At 45.2% G+C, this 20,366-nt stretch overlaps 1 protein-coding gene across 3 annotated transcripts; it reads right to left on the bottom strand.

The window, feature by feature from the left end:
• Positions 1–4,854: 4,854 nt before the first annotated feature.
• On the bottom strand, positions 4,855–8,539 carry ctxn2 (cortexin 2). 3 transcript variants are annotated; one of them, XM_063070244.1, is made up of 2 exons: positions 7,953–8,115; positions 4,855–6,657 (listed from the first exon to the last, which is right to left on the bottom strand). In XM_063070244.1, the coding sequence occupies exon 2, from the start codon at positions 6,622–6,624 to the stop codon at positions 6,379–6,381; it is 246 nt and encodes an 81-aa protein (XP_062926314.1). In that variant the 5' UTR covers positions 6,625–6,657; positions 7,953–8,115; the 3' UTR covers positions 4,855–6,378. The 3 variants fall into 3 exon arrangements, with proteins under 3 accessions (XP_062926314.1, XP_062926313.1, XP_062926312.1); XM_063070243.1 differs by lacking the exon at positions 7,953–8,115 and adding an exon at positions 8,224–8,539 and having other exon boundaries at positions 4,856–6,657; XM_063070242.1 differs by lacking the exon at positions 7,953–8,115 and adding an exon at positions 8,164–8,532 and having other exon boundaries at positions 4,857–6,657.
• Between the last annotated feature and the right edge of the window lie 11,827 nt (positions 8,540–20,366).

Below are 20,366 nucleotides of genomic sequence, written 5' to 3'. Positions count from 1 at the left end.
GGATTTTCAGAAAGCCTTTGACAAGATGCCATATATGAAGCTGCTTAGCAAATTAAGAGCCCGTGATATTATAGGAAAGATACTAGCATGGATAGAGCATTGGCTGATTGGCAGGAGTCGAAGAGTAGGAATAAAAAGAGCATTTCCTAGTTGACTGCTGGTGACTACTGATATTCCACAGAGGTCTGTGTTGGGATCACTCCTTTTTACATTACACCTCAATGGTTTGGATAACAGAATTGGTGGCTTTGTGGCCAAGTTTGCAGAAGATTCGAAGATAGGTGGAGGGGAAGGTAGTGTTGAGGAAGCAGAGAGGCAACAGAAGAATTTAGATAGATTAGGAGAATGGACAAAGAAGTGGCAGGTGGAGCACAGTAGAGGGAAGTGTACGGTCATGCACTTCTGTAGAAGAAATAAAAGTGTAGATTATTTTCTAAATGGAAAGAAAATTCAGTATTCTGAGGTGCAATGGGACTTGGGAGACCTCGTGCTGGATTCCCTAAAGGTTAATTTGTAGGTTGAGTCAGTGGTGAGGAAGACAAGTGCAATGTTAACATTTATTTCGAGAGGACTAGAATATAAAAGTGAGGATGTAATGTCAAGGCTTTATAAGGCGCTGGTTAGGCCTCACTTGGAGTATTATGATCAGTTTTGTCCCCCTTATCTAAGAAAGGATGTGATGACATTGGAGATGGTTCAAAGGAACTTCATGAAATGATTCTTGGATTGAAGGATTTATCATATGAGAAGTGTTTGATGAGCCTGGGACTGTATTCCCTGGAATTCAGAAGAATGGGGTGGGGTGGTATCTCATTGAAACCCACCAAATGTTGAAAAGCCTCGATAGAGTGTATGTGGAAAGGATGAGAAGAGTTTCTTTAGGCAGAGAGTGGTGAATCTGTGGAATTTGTTGCCATAGGTGGCTGTGGAGGCCAAGTTTTTGGGAATGTTTAAGGCAGAGATTGATAGATTCTTGATTAGTCAGGCCACAAAGGCATTTAGGGAGAAGGCAGGAGATTGGGGCTGAGAGGGAAATGGATCAGCAATGATGAAATGGTGGAGCAGATTCATTGGGCCAAAGGACCCCAAGGAATTCTGGATGGTCACAGGGAGAATGTGTAAACTCTACACATACAGAACCAGAGAATATCTGGGTAGCTCTAGCTGTGAGACAACCAATACTAAGTCCTTTACAATGGTGCATATAATGAGATGTTTCCAGTACTGGGAGAGTCTCAAATGCAAGGAATAACTACTGGATTAGGGAGTAAGTCAATTAAAACTGAGCTGCATAGAAACTTCTTGCAGTGGTTGGTGAACCTTTAGAATTTTGTACACCATGGAGGACAGACCATTGGGAGCATTTTATACTTTACTTTATTGTCGCCAATCAATTGATACTAGAGCATACAATCATCACAGTGATATTTGATTCTGCGCTTTGCGCTCCCTGGAGTACAAATCGATAGTAAATATTTAAAATTTTAATTATAAATCATAAATAGAAAATAGAAAGGGAAGGTAAGGTAGTGCAAAAAAACCGAGAGGCAGGTCCGGATATTTGGAGGGTACGGCCCAGATCCGGGTTAGAATCCGTTCAGCAATCTTATCACAGTTGGAAAGAAGCTGTTCCCAAATCTGGCCGTATGAGTCTTCAAGCTCCTGAGCCTTCTCCCGGAGGGAAGAGGGACGAAAAGTGTGTTGGCTGGGTGGGTCGTGTCCTTGATTATCCTGGCAGCACTGCTCCGACAGCGTGCGGTGTAAAGTGAGTCCAAGGACAGAAGATTGGTTTGTGTGATGTGCTGCGCTGTGTTCACGATCTTCTGCAGCTTCTTCCGGTCTTGGACAGGACAACTTCCATACCAGGTTGTGATGCACCCGAGAAGAATGCTTTCTACGGTGCATCTATAAAAAATTAGTGAGGGATTTAGGGGACAGGCCAAATTTCTTTAGTTTTCTCAGGAAGTAAAGGCGCTGGTGGGCCTTCTTGGCAGTGAACTCTGCTTGGTTGGTTTAAAAGGGTTAGTCAGGTTTTTATGAAAGAGAATGAGGGTGTAGTGAAATGGCACAGGAGGAGAGGCCTGGGCCAAAGCAACAATGATTATTTAGCGTGATAGAACACACACGAGGGGCTGAACGGCACACTCATGTTCCTATTTTCTTGTGTTTACACCATTGCCTAATACCCAATAATGGGAAGGGAATAATGCAGTAAACTTTTGTTAACACAGCACACGTGGGTTGTTGGTGGTGTCGGACTATTGGATGTTAATTTTAGATGTTACAAAATAGTATTGTAAAATTTCTAGTGAAGCAAGTAAGTTCAAAGGGAGACAAGGTCTGCAACCAAAAGCAAATTGCTGGAGAAACTCAAATAGATCGGGCAACATTGTGGAGCCAAAGCATGCTCAATGTTTCAGGTCAAAACCCTACATCAGGGCTGAGTGTGTAGGGGGAAAATAACAAGAGTATGGAGGTGAGAAGGAGGGGCGAGACAGGAGCTGGAAGGGGATAGATGGATCCAGATAAGCAACAGATGATGGGCAGCTGAAAGCTGGTGGGGGAGGAATAGGGAAAGTGAACCAGGGGAAGATAAGCCCAGATAGGTGAGAGGCAGATAGAATTAGGTGAGGGAGGGTAATGGGGGGGGGGGGGGAATGCAGGAGGAGTGCTTGACCTTAAATTTAAAAAAATCAATGCTCATACCTTAGGGCTGTAGGTTATCCGAGCAGCAGACGGGGTGTTTCTCTGCTAGTTTGCCTTTGGCCTCACTGTGGCAGTGGACAAAGCCAAGGACAGGCAACTCAGGCTGGGACTGGGACTGGGAATGGGAAGGGGGCTTGAATGATACGCAGCCAGAAGTTTGAAATGGCCATTGCAGACAGATGCTCTGCAAAATGATTGCCTAGCCTGTACTTGGTTTCATCAATGTGCAGACAAAGCCACACTGACACCTTTGAATTGCACAGACTAGGTTGGAGGGGGGTCGGCACGGGGGACCCCTGGTGAGGGGGGGAGGGAGGGTCGGGAAGGGGAACCCTGGTGAGGGGGGAGGAGGGAGGGAGGGTCGGGACGGGGGACCCTGGTGAGGGGGGGAGGGAGGGTCAGGATGGGGGACCCTGGTGAGGGGGGGAGGGAGGGTCAGGATGGGGGACCCTGGTGAGGGGGCGGGGAAGGGAGGGTCAGGATGGGGGACCCTGCTGAGGAGGGAGGGAGGGTTGGGACAGGAGACCCTGGTGAGGGGGGAGGGCTAGGACAGGAACTCCTGGTGATAGGGAAGGGACGGTCAGATGGGGGATTCTGGTGAGAGAAGGAAGAGTTGGGACGGGGACCTTGGAGAGTGGGGAGGGAAGATGGGTACGGGGACCCCTAATGAGTGGGAAGCAAGGATGGGAACAGGAATCTAAGTGAGTACGGGAAAGTGTGAATCATCACCTTACTGTCGACGCAAATATAGAAACACTGGGATTTCTGAATTTGGACAACAGAATATCATTTGCCGTTTTGCTGCGGTTGACAACACAGAGTATTTTGTTTCCATTTGAATCCATTTACTGCAGAAGGATATTTTAATTATTTAGTTTTCATTCTCTCTGCTCAGTGACTTACATGAGTCCCTGCACCTCAGAAGCGAACGCTGTCTGGGTGATGTACGATACCTCCAGAGGCTGTGAAGCAGAACTTCAGCATTCCCTGAATGTACAAGGTAAAATGGACGGAACGTCTCTCCACTCCACACCTGCAACACACCTCAGGCCATTTGACCACTTCACCACAAGGACATTTGCTGAAGTAAAATGGATCATATTTAAATATTAGGTTTTCAAAGTAATAGTTCAAGTGCAAATTTCAACATTGCAACAGTTGTTATCTAATAGACAAATCCATCAATGTCACTTGTTTTAATAGAAAATAAGGACTGTGCTAGGTTTTCCCACAACAGTGGGTTATTCTGTTGGACTTAAACAGTAAACCTCTTACTCTAAACTCTGGCAACCTCTCTCTCTTGCATTATGTAAGCCATTAAACAATCATTAATTTGTACAAGTTTTAAATATAACACTGAAATAAAAGTTAAAATATTAATAATTGTCTGAAAGTAACATAACTAGAGTAATTAAATTAGGTTACTTTCAATTATTAATACTTCCAGTTTTACTTTTGTTATACTTTAAAACTTATGCACATTAACTACTCATAACTAGAGTAATTAAGTTATGAGTTGGAAAGTCCCTGCTACCAGATGCCCAGCATAATTTAAAGAACAAGTGGAGAGAAATAAAGATGGGGGGGGTGTAGGCACGAAAAACACAGTAACCAGGAGAGTTAGAAACAGAAGACCCCTCCCAGAAAGCTCATGGTGCAGCAGCAGAGTTATATGAGAATAATTGGGAGATCAGGCAGCATCTGTGTGGGGAGAATTGGGTCAGCAATGAAATAATCTTCAGAGAAAAGTGGGGCAGCTGGGAAGGGGAGAGAAAGAAGCACGCCAAAAAGAAAATGCTGAAGGAACTCAGCAGGTCAGGAAGCATCTACAGATAGTTGGCGTTTCAGGCCAAGACCCTTTATCAGGAAACCAGAAGACCTACCTGACACATTGACTGTTTATTCCCCTCCATAGATGCTGCCTGACCTGTTGTGTTCCTCCAGCATTTTGTCTGTGTTGCTCTAGATTCCAGCATCTGCAGAATCTCATGTCTAAGCCAACACAGAAGAAAGCCAATTACCCCCCAAACTGTTCCTTATTAATCCATTTCAGCTGCCTTACTTTGTCCCCCCACTCCCCCAAGCCCCACCCTCAAAATGTTGTTTTACATGAGCAGATTTGTCTCTCATTCCATTATGCTTGTTTCAGGTTTTTACTCTGATAATTTACTGCTCACTCTTACTTCTCCGTTTGAAAAATAACAAATCCCTTATTTCAGAACGTATGTAGCCCCAAAATAGGTAGAGAAGACTTGCCTTTCACACGGTTAGAATGCCTCAGCATTTCATAGGTTAGAAGTGTATCCCTGTTGTTTTCTAGGCCAGAGCGGCAGCCAATTTACACACAGCAGGATCCCGGATTTAGCAATAAAATAGATTAGTTGCTCCTGCCCTGTGTTTGCTGCTGCTAAGGTCACATTGAAACCTCTGCACACAAGACCAACTTTTGCTAAATCTTACCACGTCAGGGGCAAGTAGAAAATTGTAACCTGTGCACAGCAAGATTTGAATGCCATTTAGAAAATCCATTTCCTTTAAATCTGAAGCAAAGACCGTCACACTGCTCACCACCTTGACTTTGGTTTGCATTCAGTTTTATCTAGCTGGAGCTTGCTATGATTTTAATTGCCAACATTATTCTCTCACTAATAAGTATAGAAATGGAAAAACACATTCTGCTATTAGCAAGTTCTGAGTGGTCAGACACCTTAGTATTGTTTTTTTTTATTTAATTGTTAACCCTAAATTTACAATTCTGCATAAAATGATTTAAGCGGAAAGATAAAGCAGAGAGATGGACGGGCAATATAATTAGTTCAGTCTTTTGACAGATTATGCAGATCAGAAATTGAATGCTAATATTAATTTATTGGACACCATACAGCCACATTTGTAATACCAGACTATATACTTTTGACTGATAACTTTCAATTTATCTTCACACAGAATATGCTGGATCACAATAAAGTGTTTCTAACCCACCTTTACTGGGAACTCTATGAATAATACTCACTGCAGATAATATCACTCAGACCTTAGATCTAACTGCTCTAAATGGCAGATCTTTTTTCGTATGATAATACAATATAATAACAATGTATTAACTTATAAAACCTGCTGGTTCATTAATGAATTCCGACAATTTAGGATTAAAGTTTCTGCCAAATCCAAGCTGCCGCCACACCAGTCTACACGAACCAACAGGAGAGTGATGTTGGCACACGCAATAAAATGAGGTCAATGGAGGTGGCTGGTTGATGGTCAGTGTGGACTCCAGGGGCTGGAAGATCTGTTTCCATATTGCGTGAATCAATGACATAGAATAGCACGACCCAAACACAAAACCAAATTAAGCTCTCTTCTGCCTGCACATGATCCAGATCCCTCCCATTCCCTGCACGTTGACGTGTTCCTCTAAAAGCCTCTTAAACACCACCCTCGTATCTGCTTCCAGCACCATCCCCAACAGCCCAATCCAGAAGCAAGTAATGCTGATATTTCAACACCATGACACACTTCACCAATAAGATGCCCTGCATTAAGGTCTCATGGATAAAGTAGGAACCACTCCACGACACCTCGGTCCTTTGGAAGTGCCGCCGTGATCCCACGGATCCCCTGATACCGTGACTGGACAGCAGTCTATGCACTCACAAGGCACTTCTCTTCATTTCAAGCCAAGGCGTACTCAAAGGTCCCCTTCTCTAGCCCGTCCATCCCATCTGCCCAAGTTGAGGAGGGCATGCTGCTGTAAGGGTCTAGAAGGATCCGGAAACACCGCACAATGAGGAGGCCCAGGAAAATGAATAAGATGCCCACGAAAGCGAAGGCGGTTTTCTGCTCCAGCGTCAGTGGGTAGGTGTGCACGGTGCCCCCTGTGCTGATGCCCAGGGAGCTGTTATAGTGATTGTTGATCATTGTCACAGGGCTGTAGCCTCGTCAGAGTTAAATCTGCCGGAAGTAAAAACATCATAATTAGCATGAGAAAGGCAAGGGAGATCCACCTGCTGATGCTGGAACTCTGCAAGAGTAACACAACACTCGGAGGGGCAGGCGGCATCTGTGGGGGGGGGGAGAGTGTAGGGTGAACTCTGCCAGTTGTTGAACACAAAACCTCCAACTCTGCTTCCCTTCACCCTTGCAGCTGCAGAGTACTTTGTCCCACCATCAGCCCCTTCCCCACCCCTATAACAGCCCCCACGTCATTAGAGATACACACGCTGGTGGTGGGTGGTGCTGCAGGGCATGAACCTCGCTCGTGCTGAGGACAGTCATCCCCACAGATATTAAACCTGGTGCACTCACCCCCCCCCCAGGGTTAAGGTTAAAACAGCTAGTAAACTTGGTTACTAGTGAGTTAAACAGCTGGTTACTGGGTCTGAACAGTGATGAGGTGGAGTGGATCAGGGGGAGAAGGGGGATATATGACAGAGGAAGACAATGGATACGAGATGAAACAATGGATATGGATGTAGAGGAGAGGGGAGGGATGGGATGGATGCAGTGGGGGAGGATGGAACTGGATGGGGAAATTCTACATGGACAAGATGGTAAATGGGGGGATGAGTAAGGATGGACAGAGTGGAGAGGACCGAGATGGCCAAGGGCAGGGTGAGCAGTGATTGAAGGAGGTATGGGGCAAAGAAGGGAAGGAATTGAGAAAATGTGGGATTAAGTGACGGGGGGGAGGGGGTGTAGAAGGCAAAATGATGAGAACGAGAAGCAGTGCAGGAAAAAGAGAGTGGATAAGTGGATGGGAAGAGAAGGGATGGAGAAATATTGGGTAGGGCTGCAATAGTGCAATGTAGAGTGGGATGGAGGGTTTGGATAAGGAATAGGACAGGGAGACATAGGGTGGAAAGAGATCCACGGGGAAGTGGATTTGCTGTACGGGGACGGGCATTGTTGCAGGGTGAGATGGAAGGGGAAAATGAATAGAATGAGCAGGGACGGAGAAGAAACTGGATGGGAAGCGATAGAAGGGTCAGGCTGGGAAGCGTTTGTAAATAATAAACTGGGGAGAGAGGTGGCGGGGGTATAGACGAAGAAGGTTGAGATGTAACGGATAGATTAGAGGGGAACGGGAGGGGGGAGATGTGGGAAGGAGTGGGGAGGGAGGCGATGAGGGAAGGAGTGGGGTGGGAGGCGATGAGGGAGACCAGGTTATTGGTACCGGTACCGTGCTGCCCCGTGGCCGGTAGCCGCAGCCCCGCAGACAGACAGCGGCGCTCCCGGCTCCAGCTGACCTGTTGCGCATCTGCACAGCGGCGGCTGCCTGGGGCCCCGCTGCCGTTCGGTCCCCTCCGGCCGGGGACCCACCTTCCGCAGCGGCGACTCAGGCCAAAGTTTGTCCCCCGCCCACCATCTCCGAAGCTCGGCCGACGGAGACTGGAAGCAGAGTGGCCGCCGTCATGCTCCCGTCCCCGGCACCGGTCAGTGCAGGCGGGGCATTCGCACCTGATGCGCCGCCCCCGGGAGCTGCATCTGTCTGCCGCTGGTATTCAGTCTGTCTCCTACCGTCGTCCGGTAGACCCGCGGCAGTGTCCAAGACGCTCGCTGATTCTCCGCAGCCGGTGTCCGGTCCCCGGGACCCTCATTCGTCTCCCGCCGACTGTCTGTGAAGTTGCGGCGGCGGGCAGGCGGGCACCGAGCCCCGTCCCTGCCCTGCCCGAGTCTGCAGCCTGAGTGAAGCAAGTTGTATCAGCGTGGCCATCTGACGGGCACAGGCGGACCAGGTAACCTGGGTGGGGGGCGGGGCTGGCTGTCACCGCTCCCTCATCCCATCCTGGGAGTCCCATTCTCCCCCCCCCCCCACCCCCACCGCACCCCACCGATCAGCTTGCGCTCTGCACCGCACCTGGTACCTTGGCATCTCTCCGCCTCATCGCCATCTGGCCGGAGATGATTATGCCAGTGCAGGCTGGTGACTGAAAGCAGTTCCTGCCCCTGCTCTCCTTCTTTATGAAGAAGCCCAACACCCCTCCTCCAGAGAGGAGCGGACAGCCCCAGATGAGGTAGAGGGGTTAGGGGCGCAAAGCTGGGAGGTGGGAGGGGTCGGGTATGCTGGGCTTGGTTGACATTGCCCTGCTCCAGCAACGCAATGAGGGGTGCAGGGCATCCACTGCCACCTGTTCCTCCCAAGGCCCATGGAACAGCTGTGCAGCCGGTACAGCGTGAGCTGCAGAGCTCCAGTGACCCTGGTTCGATCCTGACCGTGGGTGCTATCTGTGTAGCTTTAGAACCGCGTGTAGGTTGCCCCGAGTGCTTCCAGTTTCCCTCCCACCTCCCCAAGACGTGGGGAATTGGTGAGCTGTTAACTGCTGTAAAGTGACCCTGGTGCGTTGGAGAATCTGGGGGGGGGGGGGGAGGGAATTGATAGGAATGTGCGGAGAATAAAAAGGGATTATTTAGGCTCATTGTAACTGGGTGCTGAATAATCAGCATTGACCTGATGGATTGGAGGCCCTGTTTTCATTCTGTGACACTGAAAGGTTTAACCACTCTCCTGCTTTTTACTCCATTCCTAAACATTTACTGCCCTTAATGCCACCTGCAGTGTGTACCATTTACAAAACGCCCAGGCTACTCCAACAACTCTTCCAAAACCTGTGATCCCTACCAACAAGAAGGAGGGCAGCCACTGCACAGGAACTCCCACCAGCCGCAGGTTCTTCTCCAAGTCACACACCATCCTGATCTGGAAACGTATCACCACAGTTACGCAGAATACCTTCACCAGAAGGACTCCAGCGGGTTAAGTTTCTGGCGCACCGCCACCATCTCAAGCACTGTTCCCCCTACGCCTTACAGGAACACGGCCGCGCAGTAGCTGAAATGCTCCCGCTCACGTAGCCTTTGTTGCCACACAGCTGGAATTTTCTCAACGTTTAAATATTTAAAGTGCCACACAGTTTTTAGGCCGTGTAAACATTTTTTGCTCAGCGCAAAGGTTGGTCCACACAGCTGTAAAAAAAAAATTAGAGGGAAGGTTGGTCTCAAGCAGATAGGGATGGCCAATAAAAACCAGAGGGCTGGATTTTATAAATAGTATAAATGTTAACATAGATTCTGCTTCCACTGATTCTGGCTGGCCTCTGCCTGAAACTGCGATGAACAAATAGTTAATTGTATTCTTTTGTTGAGTTACAAATTTTACTGGTAAGTGGAAATGTTTTTTTCTCTTGTTATCTTTGTGAACCTTCCATCAACATCACTGTTGAATCTTGATGAAGGGTCTCGGCCCGAAACGTCATCTCTTTATTCCTCTCCATAGACGCTGCATGACCTGCTAAACTCCTCCAGCATTTTGTGTGTGTTGTTCTGAAATTCCACAACTGCAGAATCTCTTGCGTTTATCAACATGGCTGGTGGTCCCAGCTTCTGCCATCTCCCTTCGTTGCCAAACATCAGCAGTACTGTAAACCTTACACCGCAGAGTGGGATTGCACCTGAGCCCCAAACACTTCCTTTGCTTTTGGACTGTGTCTCTGCAGACAATACTGAGCATCCCAGCAACATTTCATTAAACTTCATTTTATTAACATGCTCACTTAAAAGATTCCGAACTTCTCTGTTCCTGATAAAAGTTTTAATCACTAGAACTCCATCACTACATACTTGGCTGTTTTAAATTCTGTCCAACCACCATCCAATCTATTAATTTGTTTCTATCTCCCCTTGTCTTTTTCAAAGTTAATGAAACTTCCTAATTTGTGTTATCTTCAACCATTAAAATGATAATTATCTACACTCAGTGTCTACTTTATTAAGTACACCTGCTTGCTAATGCAAATATCTAATCGGCCAAACATGCAGAAAGAGGTTCAGTTGTTGTTCAGACCAATCATCAGAACGAGGAAGAAATGTGATCTCAGTGACTTTGACCATTATTTGATTATTGATGCCAGACGGGGTGGTTTGAGTATCTCAGAAACTGCTGATCTCCTGGTATGTTCATGCACAACCGTCTCTGGAGCTTACAGAAAATGGTGTGAAAAAACAAAAAAACATCTGGTGAGTGCCAGTTCTGTTGGTGAAAACATCTTGTTAATGAGAGAGGTCAGAAGAGAATGGCCAGTCTGGTTCAAGCTGACAGGAACGTGACAAGAACTCAAGTAAACACACATTACAATAATGGTGTGCAGAAGGGCATCTCTGAATGCACAACATGTTGAACCTTGATGTGGATGGTGCACAGCAGTGGAAGACCACAAACATACACTCGATGTCCACTTAATTAGGTACAGGACATAGATTTACGAATAGTCCCAATACTAATTCCTGCCTCCACCCCATCTGGGATCTGCTAGCATTGTACTGTCATATCTCTTCAATACAACATGCCAGTCAATTTGACTTAGCATCAAGCGAAGTCTATGACATATCATCAAAGGCCTTTTAAAAAGCCATATACAGAATATCCATTGCAATCCCATTATCAATAGGCGCAGCTTCTTTAGGGGATTACATTAGCATAAATTGATAAAAAATGCTATTGTATGAGTTGCCAAAATGACTGTATGTAGAGAGGGCCAGACTGTGCTGAGTGATTTGCCATCTAATAATTACTAAGAGTGGCAACTTCCAGGGTAGTGGTAGTCACTGAGAAGAATGGCCAAAAGCCTCTTTTAACCCTTGCCTGTTCTTTTGTCAAATCCGTGCTTGATGAACCAAGATGGCACTGGTGATCCATGGTGACGTTCTGTAGGTTACGTACAATACTTATAAATATGCCTCTTTTGAATTACTTTCACTGCAGGCTGATGCAAGTAACTTCCCTTTAAGCAATGTATTTTTAAATCAACTTCATGATCTACAGATTTTACAATTGAACTCCCCAGTTGTTGCGGTCAAGTTGGTGGTTCTATTATGGTCATTATTTTATTTTGGATTTATTGAGTATGCCTGCAAAGAAATGAATTTCAGGATTGTATATGTACTTTGAACTTTGATTACTCTAATGTTCTCCTTGTTGGCTTCTTTCCCAAAGACTAAAGTCTGACTTGTCTCAATTGCAGCTGATGATATTTGGATGCATTCTCCCCTCTTTGTGCATTTTTATCAGCATTTAGTGCAAAATCCCTGCCTTCTCTGTTCTGAGACGTCTTCAAGACCTACCTCTCCCTCCCTCCATCAGTTAGCCTTCCAATTCTGACCTCCACACTGTTCAATATAACCACCTGCAACCTTGAAGGACAAAGCTCCACTTTACCCACCCTAAAATAATCTCAAATCTGTTTGTTTCCCCAACCTCTCCAAGTAAATTCAACAATACCATAAGAATTGGGAGCTGAATTGGGCCATGCAGCCCATGAAGTCTGCTCCACCATTCCATCACGGCAGATTTACTTCCTAGTTCAACTTTTGCCAGTTTTTATTCCTACACTATGGACTATCTTGAGAATTTTGTAGTGTTATAGTTATTGCACAGTTGCCGGACTGAAGTGTATCTCTGACAGCACCTTGCAAAATCATCACCTCTGTCCTGGGTGCAGTGAAAAGCTGAGAACACCATCCCTCCCAAGTTTCAATCTATGATCACAGGCAAGGTTTTTAAAATCCTCTCTTCCATGGAAGTGGTTCGGGCCAGTATAACTTCAGAATGACTTGGATAGGTACATGGAGTGGGAGGTTGCAGCAGCTTAGAGGGATATGGGCTGAATGCAGGAAATTGGAACCAACAGGTGGGCACCATTGCCAGCACGGAGTTGTTGGGTAAAGGGCCTATATTTTTTCCTGTACTGCCCTATGACTCTATGAATGCCCCTTTCAATGTTTTCAGGGAAAATTAGAAATATTATGAGTGAAAGAACATATTGAAGAAGGGATATAGTCACATCAGGTCTGGAAGAAAGATTCAGTGGGGGCAGTGAGGGGCTGGAGAACTAATGGCAATGCCAACGGATACAGTGCATCGGTGAGGACGAGTCGACTTTAAAACTTCAGGTAGGACAAGAGTTGTAGGGAGCATATAGACACAACCGGCAAAGACAGAGACAGCTGCTGGACAGACCTCCTGGAACCAGGTAAGTTGGAATCTGAAAGAGATTTCCTTATGGAATTCATAAGAGTTCTGGGAAGTTCCCACCCCTCACTTAACATCTGTAACTGGATTTAAACAAAAAAACTTGTAAATGATCAGTTGGTGTGAGATAGAGAAGCACAACATCACTGATGGTCAGGGAAGTTTCCTCAGGAGGGTTGCCACATATGAGGTTTGGACACACAATATATCTACCTACATTTAAGGAAGAATTTTTTTGTTTTAGCCAGAGAGTGGTGAATCTGTGGAATGCTCTGCCACGGACTGCAGTAGAGGCCAAGTCCATGGGTGTATTTAAGGCAGAAGTTGATAGTTTCCTGATTGGTCAGGGCATCAAAGGTTATCCCGAGAAGGCAGGTGTTTGCGGTTGAGTGGGATTGGCCATAATGGAATGGTGGAGCAGACTCGATGGGCTGAATGGCCTAATTCTGCTGCTAAGTCTTATGGTCATATCTCTGGAATACGGTCAGGGTTTGCTGTAAAACCTACCTTCCGTCACTCAGTCGGTATAGCACCCATCACTATTGAACATGACGCATCTGAAAAGGTAGAGAATCTTGCAGTAGTAATTGGAACTGCACCAACTTATTAAAATATGCATTTAGACTAATTAAATAATTGCTTTATTATCTCTTTAATATGATCAATCAGCTCACTTCCTCTTTAATCTTGTCCCCCTTCCCCAATGTTTCTTGACATTCCTGCTTTTCACTAGCATTGTAAAATTCCATAAAACCTGTTTCAGGAGGGTGATGGTGGCACAGAAATAGAACTGGAGGTAACTGGAGGCAATAAGAAATTTAACCCACAGTTTTGGAGATCCATTTAACATTCTGAATTTGTACCTGTGAAGCAGTTTAGTGTTACCAAAGTGACAATATGAGTCACAGAAAGGATCCCGTATTCCCGTTTGAGCAACACACACAAAATGCTGGAGGAACTCAGCAGACCACACAGCAGTTATGGAAAACCGTAAACAGTCGACGTTTCGGGCCAAAACCCATGTTCCCATTTGAGCATATCATTCCAAGGCAGTACCAATGAATGCGGCAGAGCTAAACGTCACCTTTCAGACAAAGTTCTCCCAATGCTATTGAATGCTGTCCCAGCCAACACCTATTCCTCAAGTAATGCTGGAAGATGGGCTGATTAGGGATATGTCCCCACTGGTCATCATGGACACAGTTGGCCAAATAGCCTGTCTACCTCTTGTATAAGAATGAGCCTTATTTGTCACAGGTATGTTGAAACATACGGTGAAAAGCATTGTTTGCACGAACACCGTCCGAGGATGTGCTGGAAGCAGCGTTGTAAGTGTCGCCATGCTTCCAGCGCCAACACAGCACGCCCACAAAAATCCTAACCCATACATCTTTGGAATGTGGGAGGAAACCAAAGCACCCAGAGGAAACCCACGCAGTCGGGGTGGGGTGGGGGGAACGCACAAACTCTTTACAGACAGCAGTGGGAATTGATCCCCGATTGATGGCGCTGTTACGCGATGCGCTAATCACTGTGTACTGTGCTAGGCTGCTCTGACTCCATGAGCATTGTTCAGAAACCCGAAGGCAATCAGTTAATCAGTGCTGGTGGGATCTGATCATCTACAAACCAGCAAGCGAGTTTCCTGTGTTACAACCATAAGGAGGCTTCCAAAGTCGTTTTAGCTTTCATCTTAATATACAAAATTCTCAACAGGGCTTGACAGAGAAGGTGCAAGGATGAAGTTTTACTTGGCCTGAGCATCCAGACCAAGTTGGCACCATCTCAAGCTTGGAAGCCAACTCTTACACTCAGGACAAGAAGTAATATCTTCACCCAGAGGATAGTGAGTCTTTGGAATCCTCCATCCAAGAGGGCTGAAGAGGTTCAATGACTGGGTGTTTTTAGGACCAATTGATTTTTGATGTGAAGGGATGTGGAGTCAGTACAGGAAGATGGTGCTGGGATAAAAGGTCAGCCAGAACTTTACTGAGTGGCCTGTTCCTGTTTCTATGTCTTACATTGCCAGTGTACCGACAGTGAGCTGCACTTGCATCTTGTGAGGCTCCGCACAGGGGCTACATCACACTAACTTGTCATTTGGTTGTGAACGAGACTAGTAGTGCGGGAACCCTGCTTAGAGTACCAGTGCAGCAATACTCCGAGTCGCAGGGCAGGATCCATTACTCACCTGGGGACGGGGCAAATGCACAGGCAGCCTTCACTCCATTTTCCAGCTGATGAAGGGGAGCGGGGAGGAGCAAAGGACGTGGCCAGGATTTGGAAGCCCACTCCAGGCAGCTGAGACCTGGAGCATGATCTTCTTATTCATTCAGGGGATGCGGGCTTCGCGGACTGAGCCAGTATTTAATTATCCATCCCTAATGCCCTAGAGAAGGTGGTGGAAAGCTGCCGCCTTGAACCACTGCAGTTTTTGAAGTGTGGCACAGTCAGATTTTGTAACTCTAGAAACTAATAGAAAGAAAAACACGGGAGGCAGGATATGTGTGTCTACTTTGTTTTACTTTTAGTGAGGTGCACACGTATGCTGTGGAGGCATAATAACATATGCCATTCACATATTTCTTACAAAGAACCATAATGAGTTACGTAAACAAACGAAGGATGCTTAATCAAACAATATATTTACAATATTACTTAAACATTACTGAAGTATTAAATGCATTACACTCCTCCCTGCCTAGCTATAAACTCCAACTCAATATAGAAGCAACTCAACTCAAATATGTAAAGTTTTGCTCTCTAGTCATCTAGATATATATATATACATATATATATAATGCGACAATTATACAGACATCTACAGCATAGTAAATTTTAAATTGTTCCCTTCAGGCCTGAAGATTTCATCAGTGTGGAGGATTTCTTACTCTTGTGGGGTAATGTTTTTCCTGTCGAGGGAGATGTCTCTGCTTGGCAGGTGAGACTTGTGGCTGTGAAACAATCTCAGGTTCCGAGCCTCCTCCATGGTGGTTGCAGGGGTTGACTCTGGGACTGCAGGAAGTGATTCTGACAGATCTGGACACCTTTCTTCTGGCTGTGATGGCCTCCCAAACAGTGCAAGGCAAGCTGCTTGATCTGCTGATCTATCCCAGGCCAGCAGGCAAAGCTTTGAGTCAATGGCTTCATTTTGACCACACCTAGATGACTGGCAGGAAGCTCCTCCAACACTTTAGCTCTCAGCTCGGATGATACTCAATCCCCACATAAGACAACCCCTATCAAGGGCAAGTTCATCCCGGCACTGGTAAAAATGGGGGAACTGGGATTTCTGCTGTTCATTCCAGCTATTTTTGGTGGCCATTTAGACCTAAGACAGTGTGGAAGTCTTTTCTAGTTTCCCTTCAGATCACTTCTACAGTAATACAGAAACTTTTGATTTGCATTAGGGAGAATATGGCAAGATAAATGTCCCCTTTTGTAAATATTTCAGGTATTTCCATTTCCAAGGGTAGACGGGACAATCCTTCAGCATGTCCATGATTAGTTGTCCTCTTGAATTCAATCTTGTAATTGTGTCGTCCAAGACACAGAGCCCATCTCTGTACTTGTGCTGCTGCTGTTAGTGGAGTGTCCTTCTGTGGACTGAAAATGGGCGCCAGTATTTGATGTCAGTAATGAGGGTAAACTCTCTCCCATACAAGTACTGGTTGAAACATTTTACACCCCAAACCAGACTTAAGGCTTCTTTGTCAATCTGTGCATAACTTCTATCTGCAGTTGTAAGGGAACATAATGCAAAAGCTATGGGGCATACATTTCCATCACTCATAACATATGACATGACCGCACCTACAGTATACCATAGGACAAGCTTCACTGGATGAAGTGGATCATAATGTGTGATGTCACCATTTCCTTTGCCTTTTGGAAATCCACCCAACCTGTAGTAATGATTTCAAAGGATGGAGCACAGTAGCCAGGTTTGGCAGTAACCTGTGATGGTAATTAATGAATCCTATAAAGGATCATAACCATGGCATGTCCTGTGGCCTGGAGGTATTCGCCAATGCTGAAATTTTCTCAGCACACTTGTGTAATGCTTGTGCCTCAATGGTGTGACCACAGTAAGTGATGTTTGGTTTAAAGTACTCACACTTGTTGCATCAGGTACTGAGCCCATAATCTTCTACTCTTTTTAGCACCACCTTGACATTTTAGAGATATTTCTACTCATCCTTACTAGTAACACTGAGCGCCTCAGCAGCCTTGCAGCTTCTGGTCCAAAGCTTTCTACCAGAGTGCAGGAGAGGACACTGCTCCCAAAATAAACCTATTATAGTGATAAAGCCCTTTGTGAGTGTTCATGGTGAGCAACACTTTGGACTCTTCTTCCATCTCCATCTGTAGGTAGGCATTATCTAAGAAGACTTTGCTGGAGTGTTCCCTCCAGAAAGGTTTGCAAAGATATCCTCTATCCTGGGCTCCAATTAAGTTGCAGTTGTCACAGCCAACCACAGCCCCATAATGCTGGCCCTCCTGTTCCTACCACATACAAACCCAATTAGGCTTGCTGGTTGTTGTATTTCACGGTTACGAATATTATTCCAACAGGAGTTATCTTTTTTCTGGTATAATTTCTTAGCTGGATAGCTGCAGGCTTCATTTCCATATCTTTGAAATGCTGTTCAAACTCGTTTGCCAAGCCAGTGTCGAATTCTATTAAAATTAATTTGCCATTGACTTCTGGTGTAAGTCATATTGTTTATCTCTTGTTAGCTTTCATGTTATAAATCTGAAGGCTACCCATTCCTGTGTCACTCTCATCATCAGATTTTTCATCAACCTCATGCAGATTAGTGCTCTTTTTGAAACTGCAATTTGACTTTTCATTTTTTTCTCTTCCTTCTACAGTTCATATTTTTTTATTTTTGTCTCTCCAATATGCTCTTTATATGTGTCCTACTTTGTGAATTTTCTGCAAGTTTCATCTATAAACCTGCATTGGTCTGGTGTATGTGAGCCCCTGCTACAATGGTAACCCAACTTGTTCAGCCAGGCAGGTTTCTGTTTAAATGTTGCAATTTTGTTTAGGCTCACTTTCACACCTGGCTGCAACTTAGTGGTGTCTCCAGCTACTGTTCCCATTGATACAGCAATTTCAACTGCTCTTTTAAATGTGATTTGTGCTCCAGTTAAGAGCTGTTTCTAAATGCTTTCTTGTAAGATTCCACAAACTAAACAATCTCTTGGAGTATCATTAAGCCCATTACTGAATTGGCAACGCTCAAATAATGTCTTCATTTCAGTCACTTAAATGGAAATGGACTCCCCTTCCTTTTGATTCCACTCATAAACACTAACGTTTTCAGCAATGGTTTCAGTTCTAAATGTTCCTGCATTACTTTCACAATATCAGCAAAGCTAATTTCAGCAGGTTTGGTTGGAGCAGTCAAACTTCTAAGCAAACCATATTATTTCCCACCTATTTCACTTAGTAAAGCTTGCACTTGCTTTTCATTGGCTATTTCAATTGCATCAAAATACTGCTCAATTCGTTCATTACACATCATTCAGTTATCTGTTGTGCAATCGAACACATCTATCTTTGTGATGTAGCCAGCCATTTCTGCTATTTATTTATCTATTATTATTCTCATCACCCGTACTCACTGTTGATGAACCCGTGAATTTCGTCCATTTTCTGCCTTTTTTATTAAACTCAACTGCCTTCTCCCCTTCTGAAGAAATGTGCTACACTTTTAAAAAACTTAACTGTCTCTCTCCCCTTCTGAAGAAAAACATGCTGTGCTTCAAGAGGTAGGTAGTCATCTCAGGTTTGTTTTAAAATTTACTTGTCACCACTGTTATGTTTTGTAACTCCAGAAATTAATTGAAACAAAAACACAGGAGCCAGGAGATCAGTGTCTACTTCATTTTACTTTTAGTGAGGTGCACACATATGACATAGTGCCATAATAACGTATGCCATTCACATACTTCATGCATATATCTCATCATATATTATGTAAACAAAGAATGCTTCATTAAACAATATATTTACAATATTATTCAAATATTACTTAAATATTAAAACACTACAGCAGATACACTCACAGTGCTGTTAGAGAGGAAGTTCCCAGTGACAGTAAAGGGATGGAATATGTGTGGTTTGGAGAGCGACAACCGGGTTGTGGTGTTCCCCATGCCTTCTTTCTAGCTGGTAGAGGTGGAGGGTTTGGACCTAGGGCACTATCCTAACAGGAATTCCTGCAGATATGTCCTGTTCCTGAAAATCCCAACCCCAACCCTAACCCTAACATTCCAACCACCATGCACCTTCCTTTATGACTGGTATGATTCCAGCCATAGAGGGTTTTTACCCCTGATTCCCATTGACTTCTGTTATCTAGGGCTCCTCTCTCCCATTCCCTTCTCCTCACCTGTCCATCACCTCTTCTGGTGCCCCTTCTCCTTCCCTTTCTTCCATTTTCCTATCAGATTCGTTCTACAGCCCTTTACCTTTTCCACCTATCACCTCCCAGCTTCTCAATTCATACCCCCTCTACCCACCTTCCTCCCCATCACCTGGCTTCACCTATCACCTGCCAGCTTGTACTCACTCCTTCCCCTCCTTAACCTCACCTCCTTATTCTGGCTTGTCTTCCCCTTCCTCCCCAGTCCTGATGAAGGGTCTCAGCCCAAACTCTTTATTCCCCTTCATTGATGCTGCCTGACCTGGTGAGTTTCTCCAGCATTTTGCGGTTGCTCCAGATTTCCAGCATCTGAGGAATCTCTTGTGTTTGTGACAGGGTAATAAGCCCAATCTGATTCTGAAGACTCCTCCACTGCCCTCCGAGGAGGAGTTTCAAAGACTCCTGACAACCTGAGAGAAAAATCTTTATCTCATCTCTATCATAACTAGGTGACATGCATTTTTAAACACTGATCCCTAATTCAAGATTCTCCCATAGGAGGAAAAATGTCCTCTCCACATTCACCCTGTTGAAACCCTGAGGGCTGTGTATATTTCTGTAATTACGCATCTATTGCCCATTTCCTCACAGACTGCCTGACAGCCCTTCTCGGAAACCTCCCCGTGCTCTGGGTGTGAACTCTCCCAGATACCAGGGTAGGTTTGATACTCAGCAGTGTGCAGGACAAATTTTCATGGGATTCTGGTCATTGCTGCGGAATTATAGAAGGTATCTATTGTTTAAATGATATTTGGTTTAATACACCTTGATACTGTATTCTGACTGTAGCTGTTCTAATGAGAGGAAGTGGACAGGATTGATCTTAAACAGGAGCTGGTCACACCAAGGGATTTGCAATTAAGTTTCAGCCTAGACCTAAACATGACGAATTCTGCAGATGCTGGAAATTCAAGCAACACACATCAAAGTTGCTGGTGAACACAGCAGGCCAGGCAGCATCTCTAGGAAGAGGTACAGTCGACATTTCGGGCCAAGGCCCTTCGTCAGGACTAACTGAAGGAAGAGCTAACAAGAGATTTGAAAGTGGGAGGAGGAGGGGGAGATCCAAAATGATAGGAGAAGACAGGAGGGGGAGGGATGGAGCCAAGAGCTGGACAGGTGATTGGCAAAAGGGATATGAGAGGATCATGGGATAGGAGGCCCAGGGAGAAAGAAAAGGGGGAGGGGGAGAAAACCCA

This window comes from Mobula hypostoma, chromosome 18, assembly GCF_963921235.1.
Source record: "Mobula hypostoma chromosome 18, sMobHyp1.1, whole genome shotgun sequence".
In the NCBI taxonomy this organism is placed as follows: Eukaryota; Metazoa; Chordata; class Chondrichthyes; order Myliobatiformes; family Myliobatidae; genus Mobula; species Mobula hypostoma.
This window is presented reverse-complemented; position numbering and strand designations above follow the sequence as displayed.